Consider the following 14,214-nt stretch of genomic DNA (forward strand, 5'->3'; position numbering starts at 1 on the left):
TTTGAAAAATTTCATGACCGGCGATATGCGACAAATTCCCCCCCCCCCCCCCACATTTGGGTTTGCGTGCCCACGGGGACCCCGGTTCGAGTCCGAGTCATTTCCAGATCCCACCCCGTCTCTCTGTCCCACTCACTTCCTGTCACCATCTCAGACTGTCCTGTCAAATAAAGGCATAAAAGCCCCAAAAAAATATATTTAAACTTTGGCACAGCCTTTTCTGGCCTCGACCAGTAGCAAACCGAGGGAGGCGTGTTAACCAGGCCGTTTTAGGGAACCTACCTGAAGAGTTGTCAGCCGGCAGCCATTTTTGGGCCACTTGTAGTTCAGTAGCCATATCTTATAATGGGTTTCAATGGGATAAAAGACTACACACCATAATTCTCTCTCTCTCTCCTGCAGTATAAATAAGTGGAGCAGTAGCCTACATGTCCCTCCACATAGACTACACACCAGGCTACCTGAAAGAGGCCATTTTTGTAGTTCAATAGCCATGTCTTATAATGGGTGTCAATGGAATAAAAGACTACAAATGGCTAACTCTCTCTATCTCCTTCCAGTATAAGCAAGTGGAGCAGTACATGTCCTTCCACAAGTTGCCGGCCGACTTCCGGCAGAAGATCCACGACTACTACGAGCACCGCTACCAGGGCAAGATGTTCGACGAGGAGAGCATCCTGGAGGAGCTCAACGAGCCCCTTCGAGAGGTGAGGGCTGACGCCAGACATTTTTGTAGTTCAGTAGCCACGTTTTATAATGGATTTAAATGGGGGAAAAGACTACAAATGGCTACCCAGATCCCGCCATAGAGCCAGGAAACCTGTTGCTATGTGTTACAAACGGGTAACATAAGGGGACAGACGCATGGACGAAAGCTCAAAAAGGTTTAATATTCAAATGTCTAGGGGTTAACAAAGGGCAAAAAGGAGCATGAAAGCTCAATGTCCAAAACAAAATGAAAGTGCCATAGGCACAGTCCAAGAGATTCACAAAGGCATAAACCAAAAACAGGACGGCGGAGCGTCAGGAGACAGGTCAGGAGGGGAAGCCGGTGGGGAAGTGTCTGTGGCTGCAGTCTTCTGGCAGTCCTTTTATAGGACTGCTGCAGGTGACTCCGATGATCAGGTCCACAGGTGTGGCCAATCAGCCCGATAGGCACCAATCAAGCTAGTCTGCTGATTACATGACAAGACATGAGGGGGAGCCTAACTGCATAATTGTGAAGACAGACAATACATGGCACATTGTAACACTCTGGAAATAATTTTCCACACACACACACACACACACACACACACACACACACACACACACACACACACACACACACACACACACACACACACACACACACACACACAGACACACACACACACACAGACACACACACACACACACACACACACACACACACAGACAGACAGACACACACACACACACACACACACACACAGTACCCTCATGCACACAGACACATGCACATGCACATGCACATGCACGCGCACACACACATGCAGACGGTTGTTTGTGTCATTGTTCATGTCTCCATGCGGACACACACACACACACACGGGTATTGGAGTCTCACACACACACACACACACACGGGTATTGGAGTCTCACACACACACACGGGTATTGGAGTCTCTGTCATGGAAAAACTGTGGGAGAAGGAGGGATGTGTGCGTGTGTGTGTGTGTGTGTGTGTGTGTGTGTGTGTGTGTGTGTGTGTGTGTGTGTGTGTGTGTGTGTGTGTGTGTGTGTGTGTGTGTGTGTGTGTGTGTGTGTGTTCTCGCACTCTACCTAACCCTGTGCTAATTTCCTGGAAAGAAAAAAAAACCTTCTTGCCATGTTGCTCAGCATATTTCCTGTTCTGTATATTTCCTGTGCACTTAGCATCTGCTTATTGCTGTGATGTGATAACTGACGTCTGATATCGTTGTAGTCTCTTGCCACACATGTCTCAAATCACACACTTGGGCTGGTCGTCGAGGACCACAAAAGCGGCCCGCCCGGGATTTTTTTTTGGCACAGACCAAATAGACCCCCTGTAGCGAAGGGGAGAAGAGTTGTCCAATCGGGACTCAAACCCAGACCTTCTGGGGTAGTAAACTGGGGCTCTGACCGCTACACCAAAGAGCCTCTACTCCCCTTCGCTACACCCCCCCCATCCCCCCCGCCCCCCCTCCTACAATTGAAGCCCTGAGACGAAGAACCATACAAGTCCATATTTTCACATTTTCACATTTTGAACATAGGCCTATGTTTTTTTTTTTTAATTTGCAGTTTGAACATTACATTTTTTATTTAGATTTTTCTTGAAGTCAGAAAACAAAAGCTTCTTAATTGTAATAATATAACATTTTCTAATGTCAATGTTAAAAATCAAATGTTACCAGGTATCTACAATTCTGGACTTACTACAAAAAACAATTGGACTTGTATGTCTTCATCTCATAGACTCATATTGTGATGTGCTCAGCCGACTGCTAGTGAAGAATGAGAGGTGAGGGGTGGCAGACATTTTTGTAGTTCAATAGCCGCGTCTTGTAATGGATTTAAATGGGGGAAAAGACTACAAATATGATATGCTCAACCGACTGTTAGTGAAGTATACACCCATGGGTTGCCCCATCTACATTGTGGGTGGGTCTCTGAGGGAAATTTTGAAACAAACAAACAAAAAAACCCAAAAGCATCGGCCCCTGAGGACTGTCAGCCCACCGGGGAAATTACCAGTTTACCAGTTTGCCAGATTACCAGTCCAGCAATGCCCTGTATGCCATATTACCAGTACAGCCCACTGGGGAAATGCCCTGTATACCAGATTACCAGCCCAGCTCACCGGGGAAATGGCCTGTATGCCAGATTATCAGTCTAGATCACTTGGGAAATGCCCTGTATGCCAGATTACCAGTACAGCCCACCGGGGAAATGCCCTGTATGCCAGATTAGCAGTCCAGCCCACTGGGGAAATGGCCTGTATGCCAGATTATCAGTCCAGCCCACCGGGGAAATGCCCTGTATGCCAGATTACCAGTCCAGCCCACCGGGGAAATGCCCTGTATGCCAGATTATCAGTCCAGCCCACCGGGGAAATGCCCTGTATGCCAGATTATCAGTCTAGATCACCTGGGAAATGCCCTGTATGCCAGATTACCAGCCCAGCCCACCGGGGAAATGCCCTGTATGCCAGATTACCAGTCCAGCCCACCGGGGAAATGGCCTGTATGCCAGATTACCAGTCCAGCCCACCGGGGAAATGCCCTGTATGCCAGATTACCAGTCCAGCCCACCGGGGAAATGCCCTGTATGCCAGATTACCAGTCCAGCCCACCGGGGAAATGGCCTGTATGCCAGATTACCAGTCCAGCCTCGCTTGTTTCAGGCTGAAAATTCCTGTAGCTTCTTACTGCAGATGGGGTAGCAGGCGGGCCTATTCACTATTTGCTGAAAATACTCAACTACTTCATAACAACATTGCTATGACAGATTAAGACATAGCCATTACAATTTTGGTGACAGTAAGGTTATAACATAGGCTCTGCGCTAAGGGGTTCAATTCAGTGCACTGAAAGCCCCAATGCTGCCCTAACAACGGTGCTTGGTTGGACGGCAGCCATGTGTTGAAACGGAAGACACGTGGCGTGCAGTTCAGTAGAAGAGCTTGGTTAAGAGTCTTAATTCTGTAAGTGATGTTGCTGAGACCAATCTTTTCACGCAAGGCGAGATAGTTGGCATTTGGTTGTGAAGGAAATGTAAATACAAGCACCAGATGCTGTGCATTGTAAACAATACTGTAGCTAACTGATATTTTGGTGAGCTAATGCTATGCTTTTATAGACAACTATAATTGTGTAATCTACTAATATATTGGACATTGTCATTTCGTCAGCTTTCAGTGCCACTCACAATGCTGTATGACAAATGGTAATGAAGTTATGAGGCAAAATGGGGTCAAATGCCCAACATTTTTTGATAAGAAAAAATAACATTACAATTTCACGAGGCAGGCCTTCCCATGGTCCACAATTAAAATGACTTTATATCTGGTCTTTTCACACTTTGGAGAATGGGAATCACAGGAATGACCAAGAAGTTTTTTAGCAGGTTTAGAGCACCCCCTTGTGGCATGCAGCAGACTCCCAGGGGTGCAGGCACCCCAGTTTGGGAAACCCTGCCCGGTCATTGTATAAGTGTGCGTTCCAATATGCAACCTTGCTTCCTCCACTTGTGCTTGTGGCCTCGTATCAGGACGTAATATGTCATGATGACATCACTGACAACAGCATTACATTTCAATATCTTGCAAAAGCTCAATTGTAAAGTCTTTTTCTCATTTGCAATTGGGATGGTGTATGAAAAACAGTCCCCAAAAGTTGTTGTGGCTAGGCTGACAGCTGGGAAACTTTATCGTTTTCTCCAAGGAGGAGGGGCCAGGAGGCGGGGCGAGGCCACGAGCACAAGTGGAGGAAGCAAGGTTGCATATGGCACACTATGTCTTTATATGCAAAAACAGTAACCAAGCTGTCATAATGTGTCACATTTTTTTCTCTGTCCTTAAATGCACAGAGTAGGATGGAGGTCAGATTAGGTATTGCAACTGAAGATGTCTTTTTAGGATGCAGGTCAGAGTAGGTATTGCAACTGAAGATGTCTTTTTAGGATGGAGGTCAGAGTAGGTATTGCAACTGGTAGGAGGGAGCGAGTGCGCATGTCGGACTGTTCAGTGGTGGCGGGTAGTTTGAGTCTGAAGTGGCCTTTGACATTTCCATTCACTGTTTCCCCCCTTTTTTTGTTTTGGTTTTCTTTTTTGATTTGTTAGAGTAGTTAGAGGCTGTGAGTAGTAAAGTTCGGTAAGAATATCGGCCGACGGCCTGTATAGGTCCGGTATACGGTATCCTTGCGAATTTTTCTGCCATGGTGGGGAGTCAGAGTGGGCAAGGGGATGAGTTTGTTAGTATGGATGGTATTCAGGAGGATGATGGTAGTTGGAATTTGAGGAGGAATGGTCGTGACCCGAAAAGGTCTAGACCCAGGTCAGCGTCTGAGGGAAGTGGGGATGGCGGGGAGAGGTGCTCTTTTGTGGTTGTGAGGTTTGACGGTGAGGGTGTCAAAAATGTGGATCCATTGAAGTTGACAGCTGCTCTTAAAAAGCAGGTAGGGTTGATAAAGAATGCCAGAGTGCTGGACGATGGTAATTTGCTGATTGGGTGTATTTCTGAGGAACAGGTTGTGAAAGCTGAACGACTACAGACTGTTGGGAAGGCGAAGGTGGTGAGAGTTGTTAGAGTTGGTACTGAAGGGTGCAAAGGGGTGATTTCTGGAATCCCCGTGACAATGCAAATGGGTGAGTTGGTTAAGGGATTGAGGGAAAAATGTGGTGATGTTTTGAGTGCAAAGCGTTTGACAAGGGGTGCTGAGAAAATAGACACGGAGTCTGTTTTGATTCATTTCAGTTCTAGAGATCTGCCCACTGAGTTGTATTTAGGATATGTGCGGTACAGAGTGAGGGAATTCATGCATAAGCCTTTGCGATGTTTTAAATGTCAGAAGTTTGGTCACGCTGCCAAGGCTTGTAAAGGAGTTCAAACGTGTGCGAAATGTGGGGGTGCGCATGAATATGGGAAGTGTGGAGTGGGGACGTCACCTAAATGCTGTAATTGTGGAGGGGCGCATAGCGCTGCGTTCTGGGGATGTGAAGTTATGAGACGGGAGACGATTATTCATAACGTGAAAGTGAAGGACAAAGTGTCCTATGCTGAAGCTGCTAGGACAGGGGTGGGCAATTATTTCGGCCCAAGGGCCGCATTGGGTTTAGAAAGTTGACCAAAGGGCCAGATGTCGTAGGCAACTTGCCCGTGCCAATAATAAAAAATGGTGTACGCCAACATAATTACACCATTGTCAGTTATGCCATTCCTGCTAATTGTATCTAGTTGTAGACTTTAGTAATCTAATCTTAGGTTTCCAAGACCCTTGTTTTAGATAGCCAATTTAAGAATGAGTGACCATATGAATCTGCATTTTTTTCTTGGAAAGGCTCTGAGGGCCGCATGAAATGGCTGAGCGGGCCGCATGTGGCCCCCGGGCCTGAGTTTGCCCACGTCTGGGCTAGAGGTTGGGTCTTTCTAGACGCGATGGTAGACCTATTGTGAGTGGGGAAGCAACTGCAGTCGTGGATAAGGAGGTGAGGTGTGCGCCTGTTAAAGTACAGGACTACAGCTGGAAGGAGAAAAGAGACCTGGTAATATTTATTGCAGGGGTGATCAATGCAACAGCGGAAGTGAGGTCTAAGACTGAGAGAATTCAAATTATAACGAAGGCAGCGACTCAGCATCTGGGTATGGTTGGTTTAAAGTGGGAAGAGGTGAGAGATGGTCTCTGTATGGTTCCATCCAGCCAAGATAGCGGATGATAATTCTTCAATGGAACGCAAGGAGTTTGCTGGCGAATGGACAAGAATTTAAAAAGTTTGTAAATGATATGTGTGTGAAACCAGACGTGATTTGTATCCAAGAAACGTGGCTTCAGCCAAGGTTTGATTTTGTTTTGTTTAATTATGTTGCTGTTAGGAGGGACAGAGTGGGAGGGAGTGGTGGGGGTTGTGCTACCTTTGTAAAGCAAGGTATACCATATAGGGCTCTGGGTGTAGGACAGGAGCAGGAATATGTGGTGGTGGAAGTCTGGGTGGATTCAAGGAGTCTAGTGATTATTAATTATTACAACCCTTGTAAACGTTTAGTCCTCACTGATTTGGAGAACATAGAAGGGCAGGATGGGAGGAATGTGTTGTGGGCTGGGGATTTTAATGCACACAGTTCATTATGGGGAGGAGAAAGTACTGATAGCAATGGTCAGACTATAGAGGATCTGCTGAGTGAGAAGAATTTAGTTTGCTTAAATGATGGTAAGGGAACTAGATTTGATGTTAAAACGGGGCGTGAGTCAGCACTGGATCTTACGCTCTCTTCAACTAGGTTGGCCCCTTTGTGTTCCTGGGAAGTTCATGATAGTGGTGTAGGGAGTGATCATTACCCTGTTGTCTGTACAATAGATATTGATGTCAGACTGCGCTCAGGAGTGAGACCAGGAAGGTGGGTCTTTCAGAAGGCAGACTGGGAGAGGTTTAGTGAAGTTAGTGACCTGTTCCTCAGGTCAGTTCCAAACACAGATAATGTTGAGGAAAATGAAGCAGAGGTGCGACGGAGAATTTATATGGCTGCGATGGAAGCTATCCCTAAAAGCTGCATAGAGTTGCAGTCCCATGGTGGAACGAGGAATGTGAGGCGGCTGTGAAAGTTAGAAACAGGGCCTTTAGGAAGTTGAAGCATTCACATAATTTTCAGCATTTTATTGATTATAAGCAGGCCCATGCAGTGGTCAGGAGGGTCATTAGGCAAAGGAAAAGGACTTACTGGAGGGATTACTGTAGCTCCATAGGAAGTACTGTGGAAATAAATGATGTGTGGAGTATGATTAGAAAAATGGAAGGTAACAGGAGAGAGTGGAACTATCCCATTCTGTCAGATGGTGGTCAGCTGGCAGTCACTGATGTGGAAAAGGCGGAAATGATTGTGACAACCTTGAGTAAGGTCCACAGTACTGATAATCTCTCAGAGGAGGAAAGACGGGGAAGAGAGGAGACCATGTGTGAATTTGGTGGGATTATACAAAAGAAGAACAAATCAGAGGATAAATTTAATGTCCCTTTCACTTTATCAGAATTAAAGAATGCTTTGGAATCATGTAGAAAGTCAGCCCCTGGACAGGATGAAATTTCTTACCAAATGTTGTCTCATTTGAGTGATGAGGGATTGCAGGTACTCTTGGCTCTGTATAATAGGGTGTGGGACGAGGGTCTCATTCCTGCAGGGTGGAAAGAAGCTGTCATAGTGCCCATCAGAAAGCCAGGGAAAGATGCAAGTAAACCTGTAAATTACCGCCCAATTGCATTAACTTCACAGATGGGTAAACTAATGGAGAAGCTGGTCAATGGTAGGCTGATGCACTTTGTTGAGGAAAAGGGGTTGCTGACAAGATTTCAGAGTGGTTTTAGGAAGGGGCGAAATACCATTGACTCCATTATATGTCTTGAACATGAAATCAGGAAAGCCCAGGTTAATAAAGAAACTGTTGTAGCAGTGTTCTTGGATGTTGAAAAGGCGTATGACATGCTTTGGGTGGAGGGACTTTTGATTAAGTTGCACCTGCTGGGAGTTGGAGGAAATATTTTTAATTGGGTGATGGAGTTTTTGAAGAACAGGAGTATTCAAGTGAAGATTGGGGCGGACATGTCACGAAAATGTGCAGTAGAGAATGGAACGCCGCAAGGCAGTGTGGTCAGCCCCTTACTCTTCAACATAATGATCAATGATGTATTTTCCACTGTACAACATGATATTGGACAATCTCTGTTTGCGGACGATGGTGCTTTATGGAAGAGGGGTAAAAATGTGCGGTATACTGTGAAAAAGGTTCAGGAGGCTTTGACCCTTGTGGAGGACTGGGGAAGGAGGTGGGGTTTTAGGTTCTCTGTTGAAAAGACAAAATCAGTGTTTTTTACAAGAAAGAGAGTATGTGAAGACAGTGACCTTTATCTATATGGCCGTCCAGTGGAAAAGGTCTCCTCTTTTAAGTTCCTGGGAGTACTTTTTGATGTCAAGCTTACATGGCGGGCTCATGTGTCAAGGGTGGTGGATAAATGCAAGAATGTCTTGAATCTGATGAGGTGTCTGGCTGGGAGGGAGTGGGGAGCAGATTTGGCCTCTCTTAAACTGATATACATATACCTAATAAGGGCAAGGATTGACTATGGGAGCCTGGTGTATGCTTCTGCATCAAATACAGTACTGGCTAGACTGGATGTTCTTCAAGCAGCGGCATTGAGATTGTGTGCAGGTGCTGTGAGGTCTTCTCCAGTTTGTTCCTTGCAAGTTTTGACGGGAGAAATGCCTCTGAGCTTGAGGAGACGACAACTGCAGGCGAATTATTGGGTTAATTTGATGGGTCAGCGTCAAGATCACCCTGTCATAAGAGTGACTGAGCCAAGCTGGGAGAAGGAGGTGGCAACTATAAATAGTTTTGGATGGACCGCTGAAGGTGTAGCCAGGGACTTGAATGTCTTGCAGAGGACCTTTTGCCCAACAGTATTGTGGCCCCCTATTCCTCTGTGGCAGCTGGAGGTGCCAAGTATTGACTTGTCTTTGTTGAAAATAAAGGAGCAAGATCCTGATGTAGACCTGAGATCGATGTTTTGTTGTCACGTGGCTGATACATATTCTGATTGTCTCTTGCTATTCACTGATGGGTCCAAGGACCAAGATACAGGGATTACTGGGGCTGCGTTTGTTGCCCAGGGAATGGACGTGCAGGAAATGCAGAGGACCTCTGACATGTTGAGTGTTTTTACTGTGGAGTTGTATGCCATTCTAATGGCTGTTAAGTGGACTGAGCAGATACAGAATAGAAAGGTATTAATATGCAGCGACTCTGTGTCAGCAGTCAGGAGTCTTGGGAAGGGTATTTCCAAGGGGAGGCAAGACATGGTCTACGATATCCTTATGGCTATTAGAGATGTGGGAAGATGTGGGGTGAGTGTGTCTTTTTTATGGGTTCCTGCTCATGTTGGTATCCAGCTGAATGAAGATGCAGATAAGTTGGCAAAGGCTGCAGCGCAACGGGAAACTATAGATGCCAATATTTCCATGTCAAAGTCAGAAGGAAAGAGTCTGGTATGGAGGGAGTCTCTTATGTGTTGGCAACATCTTTGGGAAAGTAATGTAAAAGGCAGGCATTTGTTTTCAATTCATGGTAGTGTCGCTGAATCAGTTGCGGTTTTCAGTAGTGGAAATCGCAAGGATGGTGTGATCATTGCTAGACTGTTGCTGGGCCATACATGTTTGAATGGGACGTTATTTATTTTAGGGAAACACCCGGATGGCTTATGTGCTTGCCAGCAGGTGGAGACAGTTCACCATGTTTTGTTAGACTGTTTGAATTATGACCGTCAGAGAAGAGATTTGATAAATTCTTTAAAACAGAATGGACTAAAACAGGTGTCTCTACAAAATGTGTTGACTGTGGGGATAGGTAAGGGCAGGCGACACTTAATTAAATTCCTGCGCGATACAGGATTGTACCATAGGATTTAGGACTTAGGTCATTAGCCACTTCAGATCTCTAGGTGGCAGCAGTGCAACATTTTGGATGCCGGCTGCCGTTAAAACTCATAGAAGAAGAAGAAGAAGTAGGTATTGCAACTAAAGATGTCTTTTTGTCTGGAAATTCAAAATGGCAGACAATGGAGAAGAGCCACCTTTTCATGTACAGTTTGGAAAGTTCCAATATCCCAGTGTGATGGAGTGACCATCACTAGGGTTGTGTGTGTGTTTTGACTATCACACCAATGAGCCTGGGGTCCGTTTCTCGATCCTTGTCGTTGCTAACTGTCTTAAGACCGCCTTACCGTTCTCTTGGATTTAGTGGTGAGCGTCTCTGTTGAGAGGGAGTTGAGTCGCTCTTACGGAGGACGTTGCTACCGTCGTTAGCAAAGACGCTTTCGAGATAAGGACCCCTGGTTCTTTGGTGTAGTGGTGAGAGTCCCAGTTTACTACTCCAGAAGGTCCGAGTCCCGGTGGGGCAACTCTACTCCCCTTCTCTACACCCAGTCATAATGAATACTTAGAATTTGATGGTGGTGGTAAGTATTCGTGAAAAACGTAACATTCATGAATAGGCATCATGACCATGGAAAGTGTACTGTCCAATTTCCAAGTTCAAAACCTGCGGCCTTTTTGACAAGCTTTTAAACGACAAAATATGGTAACTACTAAACTGGTAACTATTAAACATATTACACATAGCACCTTCAATGTTCTCTCTTTGTCACTGTTGCTTTTGTGTTTTAGGAAATCGTGAACTTCAACTGCCGCAAGCTGGTGGCCTCCATGCCTCTCTTCGCCAACGCCGAACCCAACTTCGTAACCGCCATGCTTACCAAGCTGCACTTCGAGGTAACCGTCATGCTTACCAAGCTGCACTTCGAGGTCATCTATCTTTCTGCCTATCTATCTGTCTGTCTATCTGTCTATCTATCTGTCTCTCTGTCTTCCTGTCTGTCTGTCTATCTGTCTGTCTATCTGTCTATCTATCTATCTGTCTGCCTGTCTATTTGTCTGTCTGTCTGTCTGTCTGTCTATCTGTCTGCCTGCCTGTCTGTCTGTCTGTCTGCCTGCCTGCCTATCTGTCTGTCTGTCTGTCTGACTGCCTGTCTGTCTATCTGTCTGTCTGTCTGTCTGTCTGTCTGCCTGCCTATCTGTCTGTCTGTCTGCCTGCCTATCTGTCTGTCTGTCTGTCTGTCTGTCTGCCTGCCTGCCTATCTGTCTCTCTGTCTGCCTGACTGCCTGTCTGTCTATCTGTCTGTCTGTCTGTCTGTCTGTCTGTCTGTCTATCTGTTTGTCTGTTTGTCTATCTATCTATCTATCTATCTATCTATCTATCTATCTATCTATCTATCTATCTATCTATCTATCTGTCTGTCTGTCTGTCTGTCTGTCTGTCTGTCTGTCTGTCTGTCTATATCAGGGGTCGGGAACCTATGGCTCGCGAGCCACATGTGGCTCTTTTGGGAACTGCATGTGGCTCTCGGACAAACCTGTCATTTGTTTACTCAATTAGCCATGAATAATTTTGTTACGCCACTAAATTAAAAATGGACCTACTGAAAAGTTAAGATAATATTCAAAATATAAAGTATGCGCATTTAATCCATCCCAGGTCCGATCAGCTGAGCCAAGCACAGGCCTTCGACGAAGGCTACTGTACAGATATGAAAAACGCGTTTTTTTATTGGACAATGCCGTGCCAGCGCTGGGTCGTGTCGTGTGAGATAACATTCCATCCGTAATGCTTTACCTAAAGTTCAGCTGGCTAACGGTTGTATCCAAAACAAAGAAACTGTTCACGACCGTGCCATTATGATGGCAAATCAAGTGGAGGAAACGCAAGTGAGGGATATAAATGCAGCGCTGTACTTCTCCCTCGATTACAGGAAGAACTTTTGCTGAATCAACTGACGTAAGTCTTTCCCAGTTTAGTGTGATTGCGAGATAACTGGTGCCACAATGCGAAGGCAAACGTAGGGTTGCCATTCGTCCCTTGAAATACGGAATCGCCCTGTAGCCTATTTGGCGGTTAAATCATGCGTTCTGTATTGGGGACGCATGTCGGTAAGGGACGCGCTTTGTAGGGCATTTTCGCGAATTACTAAAAATAGACATGTCAGCCACATATCAACTGTAAAATGTTAACTATGTCAGCGCGACCAAGATGAGCATCCTGTCTTGAAGTTCTCTCTCCCTCCCTCCTCCCTCCTCATGCACCTTCCCTGTGTCTGTCTGATGGCTAGAATAGAAGCACCTCCGTCATTCTCATTGCTCATTGGCAACTCCGATGCATAAAAGATAGAAACTAAAGGTAATGCATGCGCGTGGCTTCTTAAATGCACATCAGCACATCTACAAGTAGTTTTAGTTCTTCTTTCGTTAGCTCTCCCTTCTTGTCCCCAATGCAAGCGTTACTTTTATTCCCTTCTGTGCATGACAATTAGCATTAGAAATAATGGCGAAAATGGTATGGCTCTCACAAAAAATATTTTTTAAAAAATGGGCGTTTATGGCTCTCTCCACCAAAAAGGTTCCCGACCCCTGGTCTATCTGTCTGTCTGTCTGTCTGTCTCTCTGTCTGTCTGTCTGTCTGTCTGTCTGTCTGTCTGTCTCTCTGTCTGTCTGTCTGTCTAAAATGAGATATTTAGTAAAATGTCTTTATGTGCACAGCATCCAATGACAAAGATAAAAAAAATCAAATCTTATTATTTTTGTTTTGTTTTGTCTTGCAGGTCTTCCAGCCTGGTGATTATGTGGTCCGCGAGGGCACGATCGGGAAGAAGATGTTCTTCATTCAGCACGGCGTGGTCAACGTGCTCACCAGAGGGACGCTGGGCATGAAGCTCTCCGACGGCAGCTACTTCGGAGGTTGGTCCTGGCAGGTGGTAGCCTGGGAACTCCCATACTGCCTTAAGTTCTACACAATCGTTTCGATCTGAAAGACAATCTCACTTGTGATTAGGTCTGGTGTTAACCAGGCAAGGCGGGTGGAGTGGATGGGTGGAATTCAGTGATTCTCAAAGTGTGGTCCGGGGACCACTTGTGGTCCACGACAGAGTTCAGGTGGTCCGCGAGAGGATTTCTACTTTTCCAAGACGAGCTAGCAGTAGGCTATATTTTATCATTTATAAATGTATTATTTATAATTACAAAGAAGCTGAAGTCTTATTTTCACCACAATAAGTCCGGCTTGTAAATTTGAACAAAAATTGTGTGATCTGCATCAAAATTAGCAGTGTCAAATTAGCAGCCCTCAACTGTCAATTCAGTTGACAGGTGGTCCTTAAATATTTTTGGGGGGACAAAGTGGTCCTCGGTCTGAAAAAGATTGAGAAACACCGGTGTAATTCAATGTAAATGCATTTTTGGTTTGGCAGCAGGGCGACTCCGAAGGTCTTCCAGACCCTCTCTCCAGAGATCTGATACGTAGACAGAGATAAGTCATTTCAGTTCATTTCCGGTATCCACTTTCTGTCGGGTGAATGCCCCTTTAGGAGACCTTCGGTTAGGAAACCTTCGGAGTCCTGAGGTTGAGAGTAAATTAGAGAGTCCCCTTAGCACTGTAGATGGCGGTAACGCACTTCTCGCGCAAACACCTCAAAAAGAGAAGAAGAAGAAGGGGACAACACCCCGTTTGGAGACCCAACTTGAGCACACGCTTTTGCATTGAGTGGGCGGGTTTCGAAGCCTCTTCATTACTCCACCCTCTTTGCTCTCTCTCTCTCTCTACCTTCCCTCTCACTCTTGCTCTCTCTCTCTATCTTCCTCTCTCACTCTTGCTCTCTCTCTCTTCCCCCTGTTTCTCCATCCCTCTGCAGAGATCTGTCTGCTGACGCGGGGTCGGCGCACGGCGAGTGTGAAGGCCGAGACCTATTGTCGCCTCTTCTCCCTCTCCGTGGACCACTTCAACGAGGTGAGCGGGCGGCCATTTTTGTAGTTCAATAGCCAAGTCCTATATTGAGCTTCATAGGGAGAACAAACGACTAACTAGGTTTCCTGAAGAGGCCATTTTTGTTGTTCAATAGCCATGCCTTATGATGGGTTTCAA

General features: G+C 45.8%; 1 protein-coding gene across 1 annotated transcript in view; it reads left to right on the forward strand.

Moving 5' to 3' along the window:
- LOC134466164 (potassium/sodium hyperpolarization-activated cyclic nucleotide-gated channel 2-like) overlaps positions 1–14,214 on the forward strand; it is a 96,438-nt gene that overhangs the window by 63,962 nt on the left and 18,262 nt on the right. The window contains exons 9-12 of the mRNA XM_063220060.1: positions 561–707; positions 10,911–11,015; positions 12,899–13,034; positions 13,985–14,079. Coding sequence (XP_063076130.1) covers positions 561–707; positions 10,911–11,015; positions 12,899–13,034; positions 13,985–14,079 — 483 coding nt within the window. The remainder of the gene's footprint in view (positions 1–560; positions 708–10,910; positions 11,016–12,898; positions 13,035–13,984; positions 14,080–14,214) is intronic.

Source organism: Engraulis encrasicolus, chromosome 16 (genome assembly GCF_034702125.1).
Source record: "Engraulis encrasicolus isolate BLACKSEA-1 chromosome 16, IST_EnEncr_1.0, whole genome shotgun sequence".
Classification (NCBI taxonomy): Eukaryota; Metazoa; Chordata; class Actinopteri; order Clupeiformes; family Engraulidae; genus Engraulis; species Engraulis encrasicolus.